Source organism: Martes martes, assembly GCF_963455335.1.
Source record: "Martes martes genome assembly, chromosome: 7".
In the NCBI taxonomy this organism is placed as follows: domain Eukaryota; kingdom Metazoa; phylum Chordata; class Mammalia; order Carnivora; family Mustelidae; genus Martes; species Martes martes.
The window spans coordinates 103119275-103140786 of record NC_137894.1 but is presented as its reverse complement, the minus strand read 5'-3'; the positions used below and the strand labels follow the sequence as shown (position 1 = coordinate 103140786).

The 21512-nt window shown below is 36.0% G+C and overlaps 2 protein-coding genes across 2 annotated transcripts in view; one reads left to right on the top strand and one right to left on the bottom strand.

Moving 5' to 3' along the window:
• Positions 1-233: 233 nt before the first annotated feature.
• On the bottom strand, positions 234-20167 carry AP5M1 (adaptor related protein complex 5 subunit mu 1). Its single transcript, XM_080808128.1, has 8 exons — positions 19733-20167; positions 14406-15051; positions 9636-9863; positions 7925-8064; positions 6970-7055; positions 6763-6881; positions 3817-3913; positions 234-959 (listed from the first exon to the last, which is right to left on the bottom strand). Exons 1-8 carry the CDS (start codon positions 19804-19806, stop codon positions 877-879), a joined length of 1473 nt encoding a protein of 490 aa, XP_080664254.1. The 5' UTR covers positions 19807-20167; the 3' UTR covers positions 234-876.
• A 71-nt stretch (positions 20168-20238) lies between these two features.
• The window catches only part of EXOC5 (exocyst complex component 5), a 63778-nt gene continuing 62504 nt past the window's right edge, over positions 20239-21512 (top strand). The window contains exon 1 of the mRNA XM_080807623.1: positions 20239-20510. Coding sequence (XP_080663749.1) covers positions 20484-20510 — 27 coding nt within the window. The 5' untranslated portion in view covers positions 20239-20483. The remainder of the gene's footprint in view (positions 20511-21512) is intronic.

Genomic DNA, 21512 nt, shown 5'->3' with positions numbered 1-21512 from the left:
AGTTCATTAATAATTTTCATATAATAAACATGAAAAACAGTATTATACCTAAATTTATCTTTAAAAAATTTGGCTGCAGGCATAAAGTGATCACAAAACACCATGCTCATTTTCTGAAGGTACTCCACCCCTCTTAGTATGCTTACTGACTTTCTGAGCAAAATGTTATTGTGGCAGATGAATAAGATTACCTGAAAAGTAACTCTAGAACAGAGATAAACAAACACCTTAAATATAATTATTCAGATTCTTTATTAGTCGGAAAGATAGTTCTGATTAAGAATAGGTTACTATTTAAACAATATCCCTTTGTTTTCATTGACTGATTATTTTTTTTCCCCAAGAGATTTACAGTCATTTCTGGTATTCCATAACAATACACTGTACAAGAAGCTTACTACTCAGGTTTTGAAAGAGCAGGATTTTTAATCTTTCACATCCATCTTTTTATCTACAATCCATCAGGAGTGGCTGTTTGCAGCTCTGCAATGAGAAGGAGCCTGAGCCCATATTCAGGAAGGCACAATGGAGAAAGAAGGCTACAAATGATTAGCCATGCCTGCCACAGGAGCAGGAAAGTATATATGGTAGGGTGATCCAGCACGAGTTTAAAATAAGCCTAACGTGAATCACTACTATTTTATGCTCTGAATCATATTTGGGTAAAATCAAAAGGGTAACAAAATAGAAAACATTAGTCTTTAAAATGTTCTTTCAACGATGTCAGGCTAAAAATATTAAATAAGAGCATTTTATAATTAAACCAATGACTCTCTTTCTCTCATAGATTATATGCACACACATTAAATATAAAAGACTAATGATTTAATTGAAGCTATGTTACCATTATAAAAATCCTATTTAAATATGAAATAATTACAATAATAATGATCCATATGTTACTGGTGCAGGAGCTTTAGAATTCCAGATGTAGTAGTCAGAAGAAATTAGTTTCCGGTCTACAAAAAAAAACCAAAAAAAAAACAAATGATAAGACTGTATTACCTTAACAAAAATTCAATGAAGAGCAAAGTCATGATATTTTAAAAATGGGGAAACAATTATTTTAAGAAAGGCAACACTTTGAAATACTCACTTTAATTTCACTTTATCAAGGCATTATAATTTTTACAACTTTAAAAATATGGGTTTATTAGATATTTAAATCTATCTTTGAGCTTATTTATGCCAAATTTATCCCAATATCCCTCATTTATTCCACTTCGATCAATTTTTCTCATGGTTTCCTCAAATTCTGTTTCTTATGGACCATGACATCAACTACAAAAAAATTTAAAATTTTTTACTGGTTTCCAATTCTGTGACCTCTCTTCACCATGGTCCTTAGTCTCATCTTGCTGTTCTTCACCCATTCCAAATTTTAGAGACAGAAATAAACATCCCACTTTCTAATAATACTTTTAAAAAGCTGCTTCAACAGTTTCTTAAAGTTCTGATCAAATTTAAGCTTTGTTTTAATAGCTTTGTAGTTTTGGACAAATGACAACCTCTTTCAACTAAAGTTTTCTGATATGTAAATTTGTGCTAATAATACTCATTTGGAGTCAGACTCATAAATTCTGATTATTACACACATTAGTAAATATCTAATTCTCTCTTTTCTACCTTTCTTCTTCACGTCCTTTTTCATAATGAAAAAGATAGAGGTAGGATGTATTACTATTCATTTATTTATTTAATTAATTTCGGTCTGAAAACCTAGTTAACATTGAAAAGCAACACAGCATACTGGTTACGTGGGCAGGCTGTAGAGCCAGACTGCTTGGTTAGATTTCCAGTCCTACCATTTATTAGCTATGTGACCCTAATCCCTCTGTTCCATCAGCATCCTCACCTGTAAAAATGGAGATAATAATTCTCACACAGAGTGCTACAAGGCTGTGCCTGGCACATGGTAAGCAATAAATGTTAGCTATTATTATTTAAATTAATATTGGCATTAATATTTTCAGAACTAAGTTGTATATTTTGAAAATAGATTGTATTGTCAAGATGATGGCAAAAGAAAGGTCTTATATAGTTACACAAAGTGGCAGTCATGTTCTGAAACTAACAGAGGAAGGAAATAAAAGACTGGTCATAATTATGCATTATAAAATAACCTCTTTTATTCAGTATATTAATATTTTATATTAATTTATGTTAAGATATACTAATATTTTACATTAAGCAGGTATATTACTGAATAGCCCCATCCTGTATGATGCTTTCTGAGAATTGCTATAATATGTTTAGCTAATATTAGTAAGATACTTAAAATATTTTAGACATTACCTAAATAGAAAATATATCTTCCATAGACAATCTAAAATATTGGCCTGTTTGCCTTCAGTATCCCATACACAGAATCCAAAATATTTGCATTTAGACAAAACCACTGGTTTGTCTAAAGTGATATAACTATATCATGCTTTTATTTAAAAAATGCATTGTGAAGACTCTTCCATGTATATGCATTTCTTTAAAATACAACCAAAAAATGTTGCATGAGAAAACAGGGAAATCCTAAGGAGGTAAAGAATATGACTCATTCTGATTACATAGAATTTATTATTGCCATTTGAAAGCAATTGCTCAGAATTCTGCAGTTCTGAGTTCTATAATCCTTTTGAGACTTTCATGTACAAAGTCTTGTCTTACCCTATTTTGGGGATCTTAATCCTTAGTTTAAGAAATATTTATCTAGGAGTCCCTGGGCTCAGAAGATCTTGGGGTCATAAGTTTGAGACCCATATTGGGTGCAGAAATTACTTAAATAAATAAAACTTAACAGTTCTGCTTATGTTTAGCTAACATTTAACCTCATCCTAGTTACTCTTCTGTTCTGTGATACTGTAAGTATTTGATCTGAATTAAATAATTCTGAATTCATTTATAAATTGCTTCTTGTCTCCCTGTGTTTTCATGTACAGTGTATATGTTTACTTACAACCAATGAACTCATTGAAGGCTGGAAACCTTCTTTCTATTGCCCTCCTACTTGTAAAAAAAATAATGCTCATTGACTATAGCATTTGCTAAAAATATTTAAAATTTTAAATAATAGGGACACCTGGGTGGCTCAGTCGGTTAAGCCGCTACCTTTGGCTCAGGTCATGATCCCGGCATCCTAGGATCGAGTCCCGTACCGGGCTCCTTGCTCAGCAGGGAGCCTGCTTCTCTCTTTGTCTCTGCCTGCCACTCTGCCTGTTTGTGCATACTCTCTCTCTCTGACAAATAAATAAATAAACGAAATCTTAAAAAAAAAATAAATAAAATTTTAAATAATAATCACATCTAACATTTATTGAAACCATGCTACATGCTAAGCATGCTAGGCACTTGGTCAGTATAATTTTATTTAAATCTCATAACAATCCCAAGATAAACAGTACTATTATTTCCATTCTATAGATGAGGAAACTAAAACTTTGAGAAGTTTACTAATTTGTCCAAATTTATGCAGCTGATAAATTGTCTGAGCCAGACTCAGACCCTTGTCTATCCAATACCAAAGCCCCTGGGAACAATTTCTGAATAAAAGAGTATATTACAACCAGAGCAAAACAAATCCAACTTCATACTAAAGCCCACCTCTATGCCAATCCTTGCTCACCCAGACCATTTTATAAACAAGAGAAGGTAGAGGGCGATGTAAAGTACACATACTGTTACACAGGCTAGGATCAGGTCAGAATTTTTATAAATTGGGATTATTCTCTGATCTCTTTTTGTTACATTTTAATTTTATCTTTGGTAATAATTGCATAGCACCATTTAAATTCTCTCAAGCTAGTTTGAATCTGTACAACTTACGTGTACTTATTTTTGGTTTTCCTGATGCAAAAACTTGAACTGAATGCTGATCCGCATAACAACCAGTGAGTGTATAATCTAAGATCCTAAAGTGAAGCTAGAAAAAGAAGAGAAATATACCAAATTGAGGTGATTATTGATAAAAGTGATGGCCACATTTTTTTCCCTTGACATAATTTTACGAATTTACTTCACACAGTTTACAAAATAAAAAAGTGTGTATGCATGTGTGCATACATACACATATACACTTTTCCCCCTTTGCATTAGGAACATTTCTTTGTAAGGCTGTCATTATGAAGTGCTTAACACCCACCAGATACTTCACCAATATGGACTCTAATCTATGTTGCAAAGCATCCCTATTTTACGAATGAAGGCACTGAGGTTCAGAGATGGGAGCAATTAGCATCCCAGAATGTAAGCAGCAGAGCTGGCATGTGAACTCAGACTCAACAGACAACAAAAGCTGGTGTTTCTTCCCTTAGGGTATTTGGTATTCTGCATATTCTAAGGCTATATGATTGTGATATATTTCAGATCATAATTCTTTTACAAGCAGAAATTATACACTTTCTAGCAAAACACAAGAATACAATTACTAAAACTGAAACAATCTGTCTCATGCCAGGAGGGAATGAGATGTTCTGCATAATGTTCCAGAAAACTGAAATTCAGTTTTTCTAGAACTAAGCTCAGAAATCATCCTTTCTCTCACTTATGAAAACTATCTAAAATGTAATCCATATTTCTGGATTTAATTGATAATGTGGCATCATTAGTATAAATACCAGTTATTACACTATTATTGTAGAAAGGGCCGTTAGTACTTTCTCTGAAGGCATAGTGGTGGGGTGCCTAAGTCATAGTGATATTCACATGAACTATCAAAGGTCTATGTCTTATCGAGGGAGCTCCAGTCTCCTTTTGTTGTCCTCATATTTGCTGCTAGAAGCTCCTGATTTTGCAATACCTTGTTATCTTTTCTGCACTTCTTTTTTTTTTCTTTTCTGCATTTCTTCTTCCATCTCTCATCCCTGCAAATTTCTCCCATTTCCTAACTTTCTCCTTTTGATTGCCAAATTAACTGACCCACATACATAGAATATAAATTTTCCGATCTTCTAAGCAACTTTTTTCCTATTGCAGCTCATATTATCTCTAATTATAAAGGGCTTTAGCTTGCTTGTTTGGTAATAATTCTGGATTCTGGAAGTTATAAGAAGATTGATTTCCATATAACTAAATATTATAAAAATAAATCTATTCAGTGAACACAAATATGTATTACATGCTTGCAATGAGATTATAACTGAGTAGGTGATAAAAATTAATAAAAAAAGTCATAATCCCTACCTCTGCAAGACCCACAGTGTAGTAACATCCCACATTTTTTCTAAAAAATATCTGGAAGTAGGAATTTTTATAATAATCCTTGAAACAAAGCTTGTGGATATAGCTGAAGCCAAGATAGAACAAATGAAAATTGCTAGTGTACTTCTGACTTCACTACTATTTCCTCTAATTTTTTTTATTAAATAGATTTCAATCTTTCTGATTTCTCTACCATTCTATTTAGATTTTCCTGCTACTCTTCTGATCACCCCTTCAATTCCTCTCAATGGGTCTTCTAAATCAGCCACTTGTTTTCTTTTTTTCGGATCTTATTCATTTCCACTGCCTCAACTATTTTTTCTCCATAGGTAACCCCTAAATCCTTATATACTGTTGAATTTTCTCTTGAGAATTGAGCTCTAGGTTTTCAGCTACTAACTGGACACTTACACTGTGTCCAGCTATCACCAGCAACATACATGATATGTAGCCCACTTCCTCCCAACTTTCTCCATATTAGTACTTTTTCTAAGTATATTCACCCTTCATCAAATATTTGTGGTAGGAAATGAACTAGATGTTGGTGACAAAAATAATGAATGAATGACATTCATAAGGTCTCTACCCTCTTGGAGCTTCAAGTCTGATTTAAGCTACATTTTTTTTTAATGTTTTTAAATCTTGGGACATAAAACTATTTTTTGTTTCTATATTTAATTATAGATTATAGATATAAATATATGCTTTACTTTTATCATAGCTTCTCCAGCAGTCTTTCTTTCTTTCTGTGACACTCAGAGTCATTAACTTAATACCTTTCATCAGGAAACAAGTTTTACTATTTTTTTCCTACTCACCTTCCTTCTCACATCCATTCTGGATTGATCTTCGTAAAGTATTGTTTTTTGAAAGACCACTCCCATACTCAAAAAACTATAAACATTTTCTAACAAAGGAATAAAAGTCAGAATGCAGACCTTCCAAAGCTACAGTCTAGACCTAAATACTTATCTAGCCTGATGTGTTACTACTATTTCTAGCACTGGTTCCTAGGTGTGCCTTGTCATCCTTCATTCCTTTGATTAAGTCACTTATTTACCTATATAAATGTTGGTCAATCATCAAAGTTTCATTTTCATGCTTATCTGGGCCTCAGAGTTTTGCTTAAACTCCATCTCTACTGCAAAGCTTTCCTTGACCATTTTGGACAGAAATGCTCAGTTTCCTTCAAATACCAAAAGCAGTTAGCACTGATCAATTACTGACATGCATCAGTGGAAAATTTCTGGAGGGCAAGGGCTACATCTTATATTTTTTACATACGAATCTTGAATGTGATAACTAAGGGGTGGGAAACAGAACTTCGTTACTACGATGTGTTAAGGTTATACTTAACTGTTTCACCTTAAAATTTTTTTAAGTATTAAGTGAAATAGAAAGTGACTAATACTAAACAAAAAGAAATCTCACAAAAAACTAAAAAAAGACTTAGCACAGACAAGAAGTTCCCCCACAAAAAATAGCTAGAAAACATTAAAAATCAGTTAGATATATGCAATTTAAAAACAAGGGAAGGGTTTCTACTGTAGTGAGCCACATAAATGTATTTACCTTTAAATATGCTGTACCTCCAATGCAAATCTCATCAAATGGCTGCTTCTCGTGACTCTTGGCTCCAAAAGTTACAGTTCCAGAAAGACTAATTTCCATTGATTTGGGGAACTTCTGTCCTAAAAACACAAATGTACCAGTTAACTATTTTAAAGTAAGTAGATCCTACAACAGATGAATGAAAAAAATCAATAAATAAAAGCTCACCAATAATCCAGACCAATAAGCTTTTCTCTCGAAATACTTCAAGTTGGCCAAAACTAACTTTGCATTCCACATGTGTGATTGGACCTCTTTAAAAAAGAAAAGGACACAACAGAAAGAAAAAATGATCATAAAAGAGTTTTAAGAGATCTAAGTCAAATCTAGCTAGTATTACTTAATAGAAGGACAGCATAAAAGCAGATTTATATTCAAGTTTGCAGAATAAAGTAGAATAAATAACAAAAATCACAAAAAAACAACAGAAACACAATAAAAGTTTTTGGTGATGATAGATATTATTAATTCTAAAGACAACTATAAAATTATATAGAATGTCTTAATACAGCCCTAACAGTCATATGGATTGACATAACATTAAAGCTATTATTTTACTCTATCTTTAGGCATCCTAGGAAAAGAACATCCTATGCTGTAGACCAAATTTAAAAGCAGAACTGTAGAGGAAAAAAAATCTTATCATTGGCTTAATTCACCAGGAAGCTGATAGTTGGCTTTGCCTAGTATGTAAATAGCACCAAGAAATTGCTAGAAATAAAGCCAGCAGTGAAATAATTCCTGAAGAAGCTACATTGGCTTAAGTTTGTATTTACTAGTAAGTTTATTTATTTATTTACTAACATTTTTAAAATTTAAATTCAATTAATTAACATATAATGTATTACTGGTTTCAGGTACGGGTCTGTTACTCATCATCATTACATCACATTCCCTCCTGTATTTACTAGTAAGTTTAACTAGAAAAATAAAGATACGTTTAAAGGTAAAGAGATTACTTTTATGACTGAATTTTGGTTCAGAATCAGCATTCATTTGAGTAAAATAAAGTTTTTAGATCTTAAAAATAAGGTAAAAAGACAAAGATAAATAATTTACTGTAGGGCAATGGGAATGTACTAAGAAAGGCAGAAATCATGGTATCACGTTGTTTTATTCCTACCTATTATAAAAAGGTATATGAGCTTCACAGAATTCAAAATTATTTTTCACACTTTCATGAAGTTTTAAGTTAACTGTTATTTTTACTTGTATTTCTTCCTCTTTCATTTGATAAAAACCCAAAATTGGTGGGACTGGGACCTGGAAACAAACATAAACAAATTTTTGTATAATTCTCAGGTTAATGGGTCTAAAATACCAATGATGACTGAGAAAAAGGCCTTGCAGTAATGTAGTTATTATGTATAGATTACTCCACACTGTTTTGATAATAGATGAGGGAGCCATTATCGTTCTAAGGGCAGGGATTTTTCCTTCTCTGTTTCCAGAGATAAGAAAGGTGCCTTACAAAGGTTTGCAATACATTGTTTTCCTCGCTTGCTCATTTAGGTTCCCCTCCTCCAGGTTCTCTATGACATGCAACATAAGATGTGCACCAGACATATTGTTTACTGATGCCCTGCTCACAGTGCCTGCTGCTCATAGTTCCCTATGTTTATCTGTGACTCCTCCACCCCCTAGCTTGACAGTAGCTTAACTCAACTAGTTATCGGTAACTGATTGAAGGAGACACTGTCTATAGGCTGAAGTAAGCCAATCATTCTTTCTGGTACATTTGAAGTAATAAATAGACTCTACTTATGTAGTGTAAGGTTTCAGAGTTATAGGTCATGTGGAAGCACAGAAAGCCAGTTGGAAGAGAAAACTGAGTAGCAGAGATGAGAAAGACAGTACAGACATTGAGTAGAGTGATTTTAATTTTGATTTTCTTTTTATCCTTGAATAACACAGACTGCCTCTTACATTATCAAAATAAATTCCCTTTATGTAAGCTAGCTTGAGTAGTTTTTCAAACTATTGATTCATAATCAGGACAAAAGACAAATAGTATAGTAAAAAGGTTGGGTTTTAGAGTATGGAAAAATCTGGATTTAGGGGCGCCTGGGTGGCTCAGTCGTTAAGTGGCTGCCTTCCGCTCAGGTCACAATCCCAGGGTCCTGGGATTGAGCCCTGCATTGGGCTCCCTGCTCAGCGGGAAGACTGCTTCTCCCTCTTCCACTCCCCCGCTGTGTTCCCTCTCTTGCTGTGTCTCTCTCTGTCAAATAAATAAATAAGATCTTTAAAAAAAAAAAAAAAGAAGAAGAAGAAGAAAATCTGGGTTTAAATCTAGACTCTGTTACTTTTCAGTTATAAGACCTTGGGCATGTCATTTAACTTCTCTGAGACTTTCCTCATCTGTAGAATGGGGCCAGTAACACCTATATTAAGGGTTTTCAAAGTACTGGAGAAATCACATGTAAAGTGCCTAGGACAATGTCTGACAGAAAAGTTATTCAACACACAGTATCTATAAATAATATTATACATTTGTAACTCCAATTGCCTGGGATTACAGGACTTTTATGTTCATAACTCAAACCATGACTAAATTATACCAGGATCTATCTTAGGACCATGGAGTCTTTATTAGGAAACATTGAAAAAAAAAAAGATCCCATGACTTTGAAAACCATTCAGTGCTTTAGAGACACCAGACACCAGAGAGAAGAGGTATCTTATTGAAAGACCTGAATCTTCATCTTCATTCAACAATTACTATCTGGTAAATAATGCAAAGTTCTCATGTGGGCCAAAAGTATGAACAATTTGCTTACAACAGAATTCACAGACACAAAGATCAGTAAAGTCTCAACATTTCCAAGGTTATTTACCTGTGAAGTATAGTAGCATAAGTTGAATGACTCTAAAGGAGGAGTGAATGGAAATTTGTAAGGTCCACTAAATGCAGAATCATCCATTGTATCAATGCTACTAGAAGTCAGAATGGCAGAGTCAAGAGAAGTCACACAAGGATGAACAAGAATATCTTGAAGTGGAGACCCATTGGTGGGGAGACTCAAGCTGATGGTAACATTTGGCATGATTCCTTCTAAATCACACTGTAACAGAAACAGAAACAGATATTACCAAGATCTTAGAGGCATACATCTTCTGGGTGAGGCTTCTGTAAATTTATCTGAGTCATTTTCCACAACTTAACTCATTTTTCTTTAAAGGTATTGTTTTTACTTTCTGTTTTCAGGTTAGTGGTTCTATTATACTTTCAGATACCAACAGGAATGAGGAGAGACTTCCTAGAGCCCTCTGCTTGTATCTAAACCCTTAAAAAACTATTTTAAATCCACTGACATCTCTCCATTTCTAATGCAAACACACTGGTACAGGCCCCTACAATTCCTGTCACAGCCCTCCAAATGTATCTAGATTTGCTCTCCTCTAATCAATCCATCTCCTGGAGCTACCTTAACAAAACAGAATTCTAAATATATTGTATCCATGCTCAAGATCTTTCAATGGTTCCCCCTCAGTTTTGCATTACTTTCAAGCTTTTCATTGCTTGGCTCCCATCTACCTCTTTAATCATTTTCTACCCTGCAATGGGGAAGCTAATATTCTTGGAAGGTTATGGAAGTTGGATATGACAGCTTCACAGAACTCTCTGCTCCTGCTTTAAGGATGTGGTGGCCAGACGCAGTACTTTTCAGAACTTTCCATGAATTTCTGCTTTGAGGCTGTAACAGACAGACATGGTGGTATCTCAGACTTAACTGTGAATTCTGGCTTCTCCAGACTAAAGTCATTAGCAATTATTTCTGGAAGGCTGCAGCTAGAAGATCAGAATTTTTATTCTCTCAACTCCTCTTACACCTGATATGAGCCTCAAAAAATTCAAAATTATTTCACACTCTCATAAAGTTTTAAATTAACTGTTATTTTTAGTAAACCCTAAATCCTATATTAAATACCACTAGTCCCATAAACCTTGTAATGGCTCTTTTTCTGACCCAACCAGAATTATACACCTTACTTGTGTGTTCATGGTAATTAACCATGAACCTCTATTAAAAGCACCCAATTGAAACTAGTCAAAAGGGCCATATAAGGTCTATTGGTGTTTTGTTTGGTAGATCAAATCAAATATTTTAAGAGTTAATAGAACTTAGCAGGTATAATGCTTAGCTCCAAATGCAAGCAGCTAGTTCTACTATCATATACACAGTCCACATCATGCAGTAACTGCCCACCCCCTACAGGTATTTGTCTGTGTCCTGTTTGTTTCCCTCTTGAAACTTTAAGTTCTTTGAAAGCAAGAACTTATATTTTTCTTTGTATTTCTAGTGCCTAGCACATTGTTGTGTACAAGAGACACTCAAAACAATGTTTACTGAATGGGCATCTTTTTCTAATTGTGGACCCTACCTTTGTTTTCCTAATGTGACATGTTTGTCTAATGTGACATGTTTTGCTTATGTTTTATCTATCACTTGACATACGTGTGAATTCAAGAATATATCTGCTATACAATGTAAACACTTAGCCAGCAGGCATTATGAACAGTACCAGGTATTAGTACCTCATAAAGATTTTGTGGTAACAGTTACAAAATGTCTATCACATTTGAAAATAAAGATGTCCAATATACCTTACCACGAAACTTAAAAATATTTTAGTGTTTTGAGTTTTAAACCATCTGCTACTTCATTCTATACATTAACTAGCAAGAACAAAAAAAGTTCTGGTTTTTGACAGATATTTATGGAGATAATAAAGTGAGCAAATATTAATAGTAAATATTATTACAATATTTAAATATTCAGTTTATACTTATTAAATCAGTCTAATATTCTTAGAGGGTTTAGAAAATTACAGCCATTACAGAAACCACCAATGGATTATCTGCTGCCAAGTCATTTAAAATACCAAATCATCAGTCATTTACTATAGAATGAGGACAGTCATTCTTGAGAAACGTGGGTTCTACCATTTAAACCAATTTGGCATATGTAAATCTCACTTTTAACAAGGTATTACAAAGACAGTAGGGACCTAGGAAATTAACTGATTTTAAAAATGAGAAAAGATTGCAAAAATTATGACTCTTCCAAAGACACCAAAGAATTAGTGGTGCAGTGAGGACTAGAACTTCAGTCCACTGGCTTTTGTTTCACCAGGTTTTCTACTAGGACTAAGATTAAATGAAGATAATTATTTCCATTTATACTAGGGCTCATAATAAAACTTTAAATACTAAGCTCCTGAAGAATTTAAAAAAAAATGTTTGGCTAACAGATGTACTATTTACATACATGCCTTAAGAAACATTTAGTGCATGGATGATGGCATACCCCCATTCTTTTTATTTTTAGAAAAAAGTTTTTTTTTTTTTTTTTTTTTTTTTTTTTTAAAGATTTTATTTCTCCATTTGACAGACATAGATCACAAGTAGGCAGAGAGGCAGGCAGAGAGAGAGAGGGGAGGAAGCAGGCTCCCTGCCGAGCAGAGAGCCCGATGCGGGGCTCGATCCCAGGACCCTGGGATCATGACCCGAGCCGAAGGCAGAGGCTTTAACCCACTGAGCCACCCAGGCGCCCCTAGAAAAAAGTTTTTTAAAGAAGAAAGTTCTCCATCATGATGATTTGTATAGAAACCAATCCAAAATTCCAATAAGCAATAAACTAGGGTCAGCCTATCAATAAGCCAAAATATTTAAATACCATGATACTAGTTAGTAGCAAATTATACATAACATATTCCCTAATCATTGCCACAAAACGAAAAACAAAAATGGTGAATTTTCCTTTTATTTCACGACTTATGAGAGAGAAGGATTCAACTATTTCAAGTTTTATGAATGACATAAGCCAGGAACACCTCAATTTTAGAGCCATTTATAATAGTTCTTTTTTTTTATTGGGGGGAGGACAGATGAGGGAGGGAAAGAATCTTAAGCAGGCTCCATGTCTAGTGCAGAGCCTGACATGGGCCTCAATTTCACAACCCTAAGATCATGACCTGGGACAAAATTAAGAGTTGGACACTTAACTGACTGAGTCACTCAGGTGCCCCACCATTGATAATAGTCATTTCTAATACATTAATAACTGGAATATATTTTTGATCATGATAGAAGTGAGTTTAAAACAGACACATAAACTCTTGCATTACTTTAAAGTTAAAGAGGAAAAGACCCAATTTGTCTGCCAGGACTGTTCTAATTTTCTGTTCTTGAAATCTACTTTTAGCTATAGCATTTGTACATGGTCCCTCTACATTAAGCTTGATTAAAAAGTTTATATTTAGGGGCGCCTGGATGGCTCAGTCAGTTAAGTGACTACCTTCGGTTCAGGTCATGATCCCAGGGTCGTGGGATGGAGCCCCACTTGCTAAGTGGGATCCTGCTTCTTCCCTCTCCCTCTGCCTGATGCTCCCCCAGCTTATACTCTCTCTATGTCAAATAAATAAATGAAATCTTTTTTAAAAAGTGTATTTTCCTAAGTGCAGAGAATAAAGGATATAAAAAAAAAATTAAGAATATTATTGCTATATACTTGTAGAAATTATAGAGTGGTTTAATTTCTGATTATTATTCAAAATGGCACTCTTCACTACTGATTATATTGTTACTCCTATTGTCATTTCCTATTTTTCTATCCTGAAATGAGAGAACCCTATATTAACCTATAAATGTTTAAATAATATAAGAGCCCTTCAAAATGGTTTTAGATATTAATTCAAAGATTTGTCAATTTCATCCTTTTAGAGAAAATGGAAAATAGGTATGATAGTTTTAAAATATTTTCACAAATTCTTTTGACATTACTCTTTTCAAAAGGTGAAGCCTAATTCTAGTCCCCTTGAATGTGAACTGGACTTAGTGACCTGATTCTATGGAATAAAAAGTGGTGAAAGTGGTGCCATCTGACCTTAGCTGAGGTAATAAAAAGAATAGCTTCTATTATGTGCCTTCTCTTTCTTTCTCTCTCATCATTTGATCTACAGGAAGCCAGTCACCAAGTTGTGAGGATATTCTTAAATAGCCTATTGAGAAGTCCATATGGAAAAGAACTGAGTCCTCCCACCAACAACCAGCACCAACTTGCTACCCATGTGAGTGAGCCACCTTGCAAGTAGATTTTCCAGCCCCAATCAAACCCTCAGGTGACTATAGCTCCAGCTGCAATCTTGACTGTAATCTCATGGTAGACTCTACACTAGACGTTCCTATGAGGATAATAAAAGTTTATTGTGGGGATAATGGGACATTTTGGTATGCAGCCATATGTAGCTAATATAAATCATAAGAAGGTACTTGTTGGGCGTCTGTCTTCGGCTCAGGTCATGGTCCTGGGGTCTTGAGATGCAGGCCCACATCAGGCTTCCTGTTCAGTGGGGAGTCTGCTTCTCCCCTCCCTCTGGCTTGTGCACTCTCTCTCTCTCAAATAAATAAAAATCTTAAAAAAAAAATTCAATTCATAAGGAATGCAAAAAGGTAATATTCCAAAATTTCACATATTTAGTGATTGCTATTTATGATAAAAATCAATAATGTCATATAACAATGTAAAATAAAGTTAGAAAATTTTACTTTTCTTCACTGGTGTTGAATGGTATGATAAAACAAGTATCAGAGAAAATCTCACCTTGCAAGTGACAGCTCCAACAACCTGCCATGTATCTGCTATATCCTGTTTATCATATTGCATGGATTTTACCTTTTCAGTGATAGAAATAGAAACTTGTGGTTTTCCTTTGTATGTTCCAACTCTCCAGGCTGGCTGTTTTTGTGGATGTGTCACAGAAGCAAAATTAATACTGTCCAATGAATTCTGTAAGTTGGCGTCTAACAAAGTTCCAAACGGACAAGCTTGTAGAAGCAAATCAGGCAGTTGGTTCAATTTTGTATTCAACTCAGTGTCATTTTTTTGACCCAAGAAAAGAAAATCCTGTATCCCAAAAAGAAGTTCAAAGCTTTGTGAAATTCCACTAATGCTAATTAATGGTGGATGAGGGGATAAAGTTTGTTCAACTAGTGGAACACAAGCATATATCATGTTATTCTTCAGAAAAGCAACAACTGGCCAGAGTTCTCCACCTCCTACTACGAGTCCATAGACAGATGTTTTATTGATGTGTGAACAGCTATCACGACTTTCTACGAAGTCCTTATCATCATCCAATAATCTAAGTTCAAAAAGCAGTGCTTTAAGAAAGGGACCATCTTCAGGAATAGGCACATAACTTGTTCCATTGAAGACTCTGGCTCGTTTTTCAACAGTTGGATACCGTCTGAATTATGGAAACAAAAATATTATAAATGGTTCTTCCAAGGAAAATAAAAACAGAAAAACCCCCCAAAACCCCAAAATAAAAACAAACCCAAAACACAAGGTTAAGAGTAATAACAACAAAACACACAATAACAAATATATATACCCATAAAAACCACAACCAAAAAAATGTAACATATGTTAAATTTCTACTCAAGTAACTAACTGTTGTATACTTGGTATATTATCTGAAATTATAATGTCATTATTTATTACTGAAATAGCCTAATTTAGTTAATTTTTTAAATAGGTAGAGCACACGGGTTAGCTGGGTGGCTCAGTTGTTAGGCGTCTGCCTTTGGCTCAGGTCATGATCCCAGCATTCTGGGATCCCCTGCTCAGCGGGGAGCCTGCCTCTTCCTCTCTGGCTCCCCTGTGCTTGTCTTGCTATCTCTGTCATAAGCACATTTTAAAGAATCTAAAAAAATAAACAAACAAATAAATAAATAGGTAGAGCACATGGTTCTAATTCAAAATTCTAGTTTCTTGGCCACTCAGATTCCTGCTTGGTAGGCCAGGAATGTATAACTGGACTTTTTAGGCATCTCTAGGAACTTTTTTTTCACCCCGGATTCCATCTTAGTAGAGGAAAATCAAAAGAAGTGGTTCAATTTAATCTGCCATAATTTCGGATTCCTTAGTTGAGATGATGCAAATGTAAAAATAATATTCTATTCCACCCAATTAATAGTGAATAACAAATATCCTGGGTCTTCTTGCCAACTCCTTAAAATGTAAGAATATTTTAGCAATAAAAATGTTTATCTCTATGGCCCTGAAAGATATTATGAGGTAATAAAAATAAAATCTGAATAATCTTTTATGGTTTGCACATCTTAGACTGAACTGTAAGTTACTAATTTATCCTTTTTTGGGGAAAAAGACTAGAAGATGCTTTTACTCATCTATAAAATGTTACATCACATTTTCTTAGTTTAAAAAAAAGATGTATTTTTTCCTATTCCTTTTTGCTCCACTCTCATGCCCAGAACAAAGTTAGTTATAGGCTATTAACTTCTGTGTAAGTCACCTAACTTCCCTAAGTCTATTTTCTTATTTGTAAAATAAAGTGGTGTCTAAAGAATACATCAGCAATTCCCACCAAAAATCAAAACATACCTGGCTAACATATTTTTTTCACTAACACCCCTAATTAGATATTGATGTTTACTAATAATTTTTAAAAAGAAAAATAGGAATGTATTCAAAGTTACCTGTATATTAGTAAACTTCACTCACTTATATTCTGATGTACTTCTTGATTGATAAAAGAAAAGAATTAGCTACCCTCCAGTAATGGCTTGCAGTTGAATACCATGCCTTTTCTTTCTCTGGGTCTCTGGATAAGAATAGTTGAGAACTTTGGACTAAACTCTAGCCCAGTGTCTTATCCTTTGGTTATCTGGAGGATAATTAAAGTCCTTCTTAAGTGTAAGAATTTCAATGTTGGATGTAAAGATAAGAAGTTAATCTGGGACTGTACACAATACCCTGGTATGTGCCAATAAATATTTTGTTGGATAACTCAACCTATCATTTCAGATTTATTCTAGACCTTTTCTAAAATAGGACTCAAATTTTGGGCCCTACAATTATGGGGTACAATAACAATCTAAGCCATACTTAAGCTGATACTATTACTATACATCTGGACAGCAAACTTCTAAATCAGAATCTAAACCAAGTTTTGTTTTGGGAAAATGTAATTACATACAGATAGACCATTGACTTTTAAAATTCTAAGTGATGGCCATTAACCTTTGGCATATATGTGGATAATATGCCAGAATATGTATGTTTAGCTCTTACACCAGGCCCAAGAGGCCACAAAATGAAAATAATAAAACTAATTTCTTTAATGATACAGAATTAATAAATGACAGATGAGTTATTTCAACCCAACTTGCTCCCTCCACAGAGATGCTGAAAAGCCCACCCAGACATATCTGAATTTTTCTTCTGAAATACCCTGAGTACAATGAGAAAAAAAAAAAAATCTGAAAACAACAATGGGTTCTTCAAGGAACTTATTTTTATAAGCAGTAAAAAAAATCTTATCTCTGTAAGATATTAAGATAAGTTACAAAACCATAGATATAAATACAGTATGGTACTGGTCCAAGAAGAGAAAATGAAGTAATAGAACTGAAACAGACCAGTATTTATAAGAGAAACATAATCACCTCTCAATAGCCCCACAAATCCATGAAAAAAAATATATATAATGAAAAAATACATTAAACATACAGGAAAACTGGCCCACCCTATAGGGAAAAATGGATTCCTCTATTAATGCCACACCTGAAGATGGATTAAAGATGACCTAAACATGACAGATAAAATGACAGTTAAAAGAAAATAATATTAACAAGATAGCTTTGGAAAATAAGGATAGAGAATGACCTCAACAAAACTCCCAAAGTACTAATGACTTTGACTGTAATAAAATTAGTGGTTTCTGTTTAATCAAGTGATACATAAAGTTGAAAATGACAAAATGAGAGAAAATATCTGTAGTACCTAAAAATGACAAAGGTCTGGTATCAAGAATACACAACAAATACAGAAGAATACACAGTGAATTAATTTCAGGAGAAAATAACATGAAAACAAACAGACTAATAGCAACCCACAAAGATAAAATGGACAAGAAAATGTCCAAGCAATCCACAGAAGAGGAAATCCAAAGGGCTAACAATCACAGCTACACAGAGAAATGCAAATGAAAATAAGATATCCTTTAGAGCAATATTGACAAAAACTAGAATAAAGGTTAGGAAAGAATGGAGATAATAGAAACTTTTGCTCACTGCAGATGAGAAGAGTGTAGACTGGAGAAAGTATTCTGAAGAGATAATTACTTGGCAATATTTAGTCAAAATCAGCATAGATAGGTCTTATTAGCCTTTTGAGGATGCCTACTACATCACCGTTCTGATGGCTGAGTTGGGGCAACCTGGGATGATCATCACTAGGGGAAGAGTACAGGTAAAACATGGAGGATATAAACCATGGAGTACAACAGAGCAATGGACTAGACCTGCATTGCCCAAAACAGGAGCCACTAGCTACATGTCACTATTTAAACTTAAAATTAAACAAAATTGAGTTCCTCATTTGTAAGAGTCACATTTCAAAAGCACAATAGCTACATGCAGCTAGTGGCTACAATATTAAACGGCATAGATTTAGAACATTTCTCATGTCCTTTACTGCAGAAAATTCTATTGGACAGTGCTGCTCTGGATGAACACAAAGTAATATGGATATTTCTTTAAAATAGTGCTGAGGGGACTCCTGGGTGGCTCAGTCGGTTAAGCCCCTGCCTTCGGCTCAGGTCATGATCCCAGAGTCCAGGGATCGAGTCCCGCATTGGGCTCCTTGCTCCGCAGGGAGCCTGCTTCTCTCTCCACCTATGCCTGCCACTCTGCCTGCTTGTGCGCTCTCTCTCTCTGACAAATAAATAAATAAATAAAATCTTTAAAAAAAAATTTAAAAAATAGTGCTGAGAAGTCTGGCAAATACAAGAAAATGAAGTCTATAGCACACTTAATTGTGTAATTTGAAAAATGCATAGGCAAACACAAATAAAGGGATAGCAAAAAATACATAAGAGTCAACTGTGAGGAGGAGAAGAATGGCAGAAATAAAGATACTCAAAGGAATATAAGCACTTTGGATGAACCAATGAGGTTGCTGAACCATACTAAGTATTATTAAACTCCTTACTTGAGATACAACAACAACAAAGCAAGCCAGGTATTCGGGAGAAAATGGTAAACTTTAATTCTGATACCCTCAGTAACAAAAAAAAAAAAAAAGTTTGGGTTGTGAAGAGATAATCTTTCATATCCACACTGCCAACTACTTTCATTTAAAATCACACTCATCTTTAACTGCCTCAGTCTTGATGCAAAGCTATGCTACCTCCCTACAGAGCTTTCCTCAGGGAAGAATAAATATGTTGGCAAGAAAGAACTGTCAATAGCCACTAAGAATAAAAGGTGATACAGATTACAGAACTGCCACTTACATTTTACAATGAGTTACTGTATAATTCTCATCACAGAGCTATTTTGATAGAATGTGGCAAATTCTAAAAGTGGAGCCAGGTCAGTTTACACCATCTAAGAAGAAATGAATACGATTTTATTTTTTGTACTTTTCCAATTTTCTTCAATTAGGAACTTTAAAGTAACCCATTTGCAAGTTTCTAAGAATGAAACATAATATGAAAATAATAGTCTTTTATTGATCAGCACAGATTTTCCGGAAGAATGCGCTAAAATGACCTTGAATGATCTTTATAAACGAAAGTAGAAAAATCTGAAACATGCTTAGTGCTCAGTAAGTTTCCTTTCCTTTCCTTCGGTCATCTCCATCTCAACCCTAAGCAGGTGAAGTTAATTTTAAGATACAGTAAAAGTAATATTGAAAAACTCATAATACTTAAATGTGCTAAACATCAACACACTTAATTCTCAAAATACTATTACGTAGTGGTGTTATAACTTCCAATTAACAGATAAAACAGAGATTAAGTAACTTGCCCAAGTCCGCGGACAAAGACACATCCCAAAAGTACAGTACATCATCCATTCCTCCGATCCATCACCCCTGAGAATTCAAGCTGCATTTACCTGGAGAATCTGACGGTGCCACAAAGAGGAGTTCCCGGCTCGTGGCTTATGAGCCACACTGCCCGCTGGGCCATGACAAGCCACTAAAGCATCAGCTCATCCCTAAAGTCGCCACGTCCCTAAAGTCGCCACGGAAAAAGGACGCAGACCGGCTTTCTCAGATGGGCTCCTACCAGAAGACCCGAGGCCACTTTCTGCCCCACCACAAACAGGTTGGGCTCAGCAGAGACGCTGGCTCCTTCAGGTGAAGTGACTAAAACCTCTGAGTCCCTCCTGTCGATACCTGCCACAACAGTTCTGTGAATCCTCACCTAGAATGCCGAAAATCTATTCTCCCCAGGAACCCCAGCACTTTCTTCCTCTAAGGTCCACTTCCGGGACGGTGGCCCGCAAGGATCATGGTTCCTCACTCGCCCCAGCGACGAGTCTCTCTGCGGTTTGCAAGCTGCAGGCTTCCCTCTCCGGCCCCTCCCGCCAGCCAAACCGGCGCGCGCAGCTCCACTTCCGGCGTACGAGGCGGTGACAATGGGAGCGGCGCGGGCGGCGCCGGGAGGCAGCTGACAGGCGTCTGCGGCTTCGCTTCATGGCCGCCCTCCCGCCCTGCCTGGGCTCTGTGGGGAGTGGGGGAGCCCGCGGCGGCCCCGAGCCAGAGCTGGCGAGCCGAGAGGGGACCTGTGCGCGGCGCCGCTGAGGCGCAGCATGTGAAGAGGAGACGGCTTCCAGTGCGAGGCGAGCGTCTCAGCCGGCCGGGATGGCTACGACGGCCGAGCTCTTCGAGGTGAGCCCCGGCGGCTCTTCGGGGAGTGGCCGGCCCGGGTGCGGGCAGCGAGGTGGGCGGGCGGAGGGGAGGAAAGGTGCGAAAGGCGAGGGGTGGGGTGGCGGCTCCGGTGGCGGCGCGGGCGGAGCATGAAATGGGGGAGGGGTGGCTTGGGGACCCGGGTGGGGAGGTGGGCAGGGAAGGGAACTGGAGTCCGAAAGGAGGAGGGCTGGTTTTGTCCGCAGGGCTGGAGGGGAGCCTCGGAGGTTTAGGGTTTGAAAGATGTACTCAGGATGAGAAGTGGGAAAGGCTGACTCAGGGCGCGGAGAGAGGAGCCTGCAGCCCCAGGTTGGGCAAGCCCCGTCTTGTCGCTTGGCTCCTCGCGTAATATTCTAAGGGGACCACCTCAGATTGGGACGACTGGGGGCTTCTTGCTGTTGAGTAATTACAATTATTCCATTAGTAAACGTTACAAGTGGCCCTCAGGTGCCTGCCAGTTTTCCTTTACATTCGAGAAGGTTGAAGTGTTTTTTAGGACAATAAAGGCCTACTTAGCCCTTCAGACTTAAGGGGGAGGCGAAACTGGAAATTAACATTTATGTTCGGGTCTCCAGGAATTTAAATGTATTTTAAAACCATGTAACCGCAAGCTGGAGAATCCTTAGCGCCTGAGACAATGAGGATTCAAACGTGTTTCCTTGAACGTTTTCACTCCCTAAAACTTAAAATTTAATTTAGTGAAATTCAATATAAGAAGAAGCTATGATGTTTGAGATAAATAGAAGAGGAAAGTTCTAATTGGACCACCAAACAATGAAACATATGAAGGATCTCTTTTTGTAAAAGAAATGAAAACAGAGATGTAAAGGAAGAGGAAGCAAAAACCCTTTTTGTGTGTGTGTTTCAAATTGAATAGCAAAAGTGTGATAAGTGAGAAGACTACCGTTGACAATAGAGAATTTCTCCACAAGTGAAGATTGGATTCTTTTTCTGCTTGAGTCAGCAGGTTTTTGGCTTAAAATT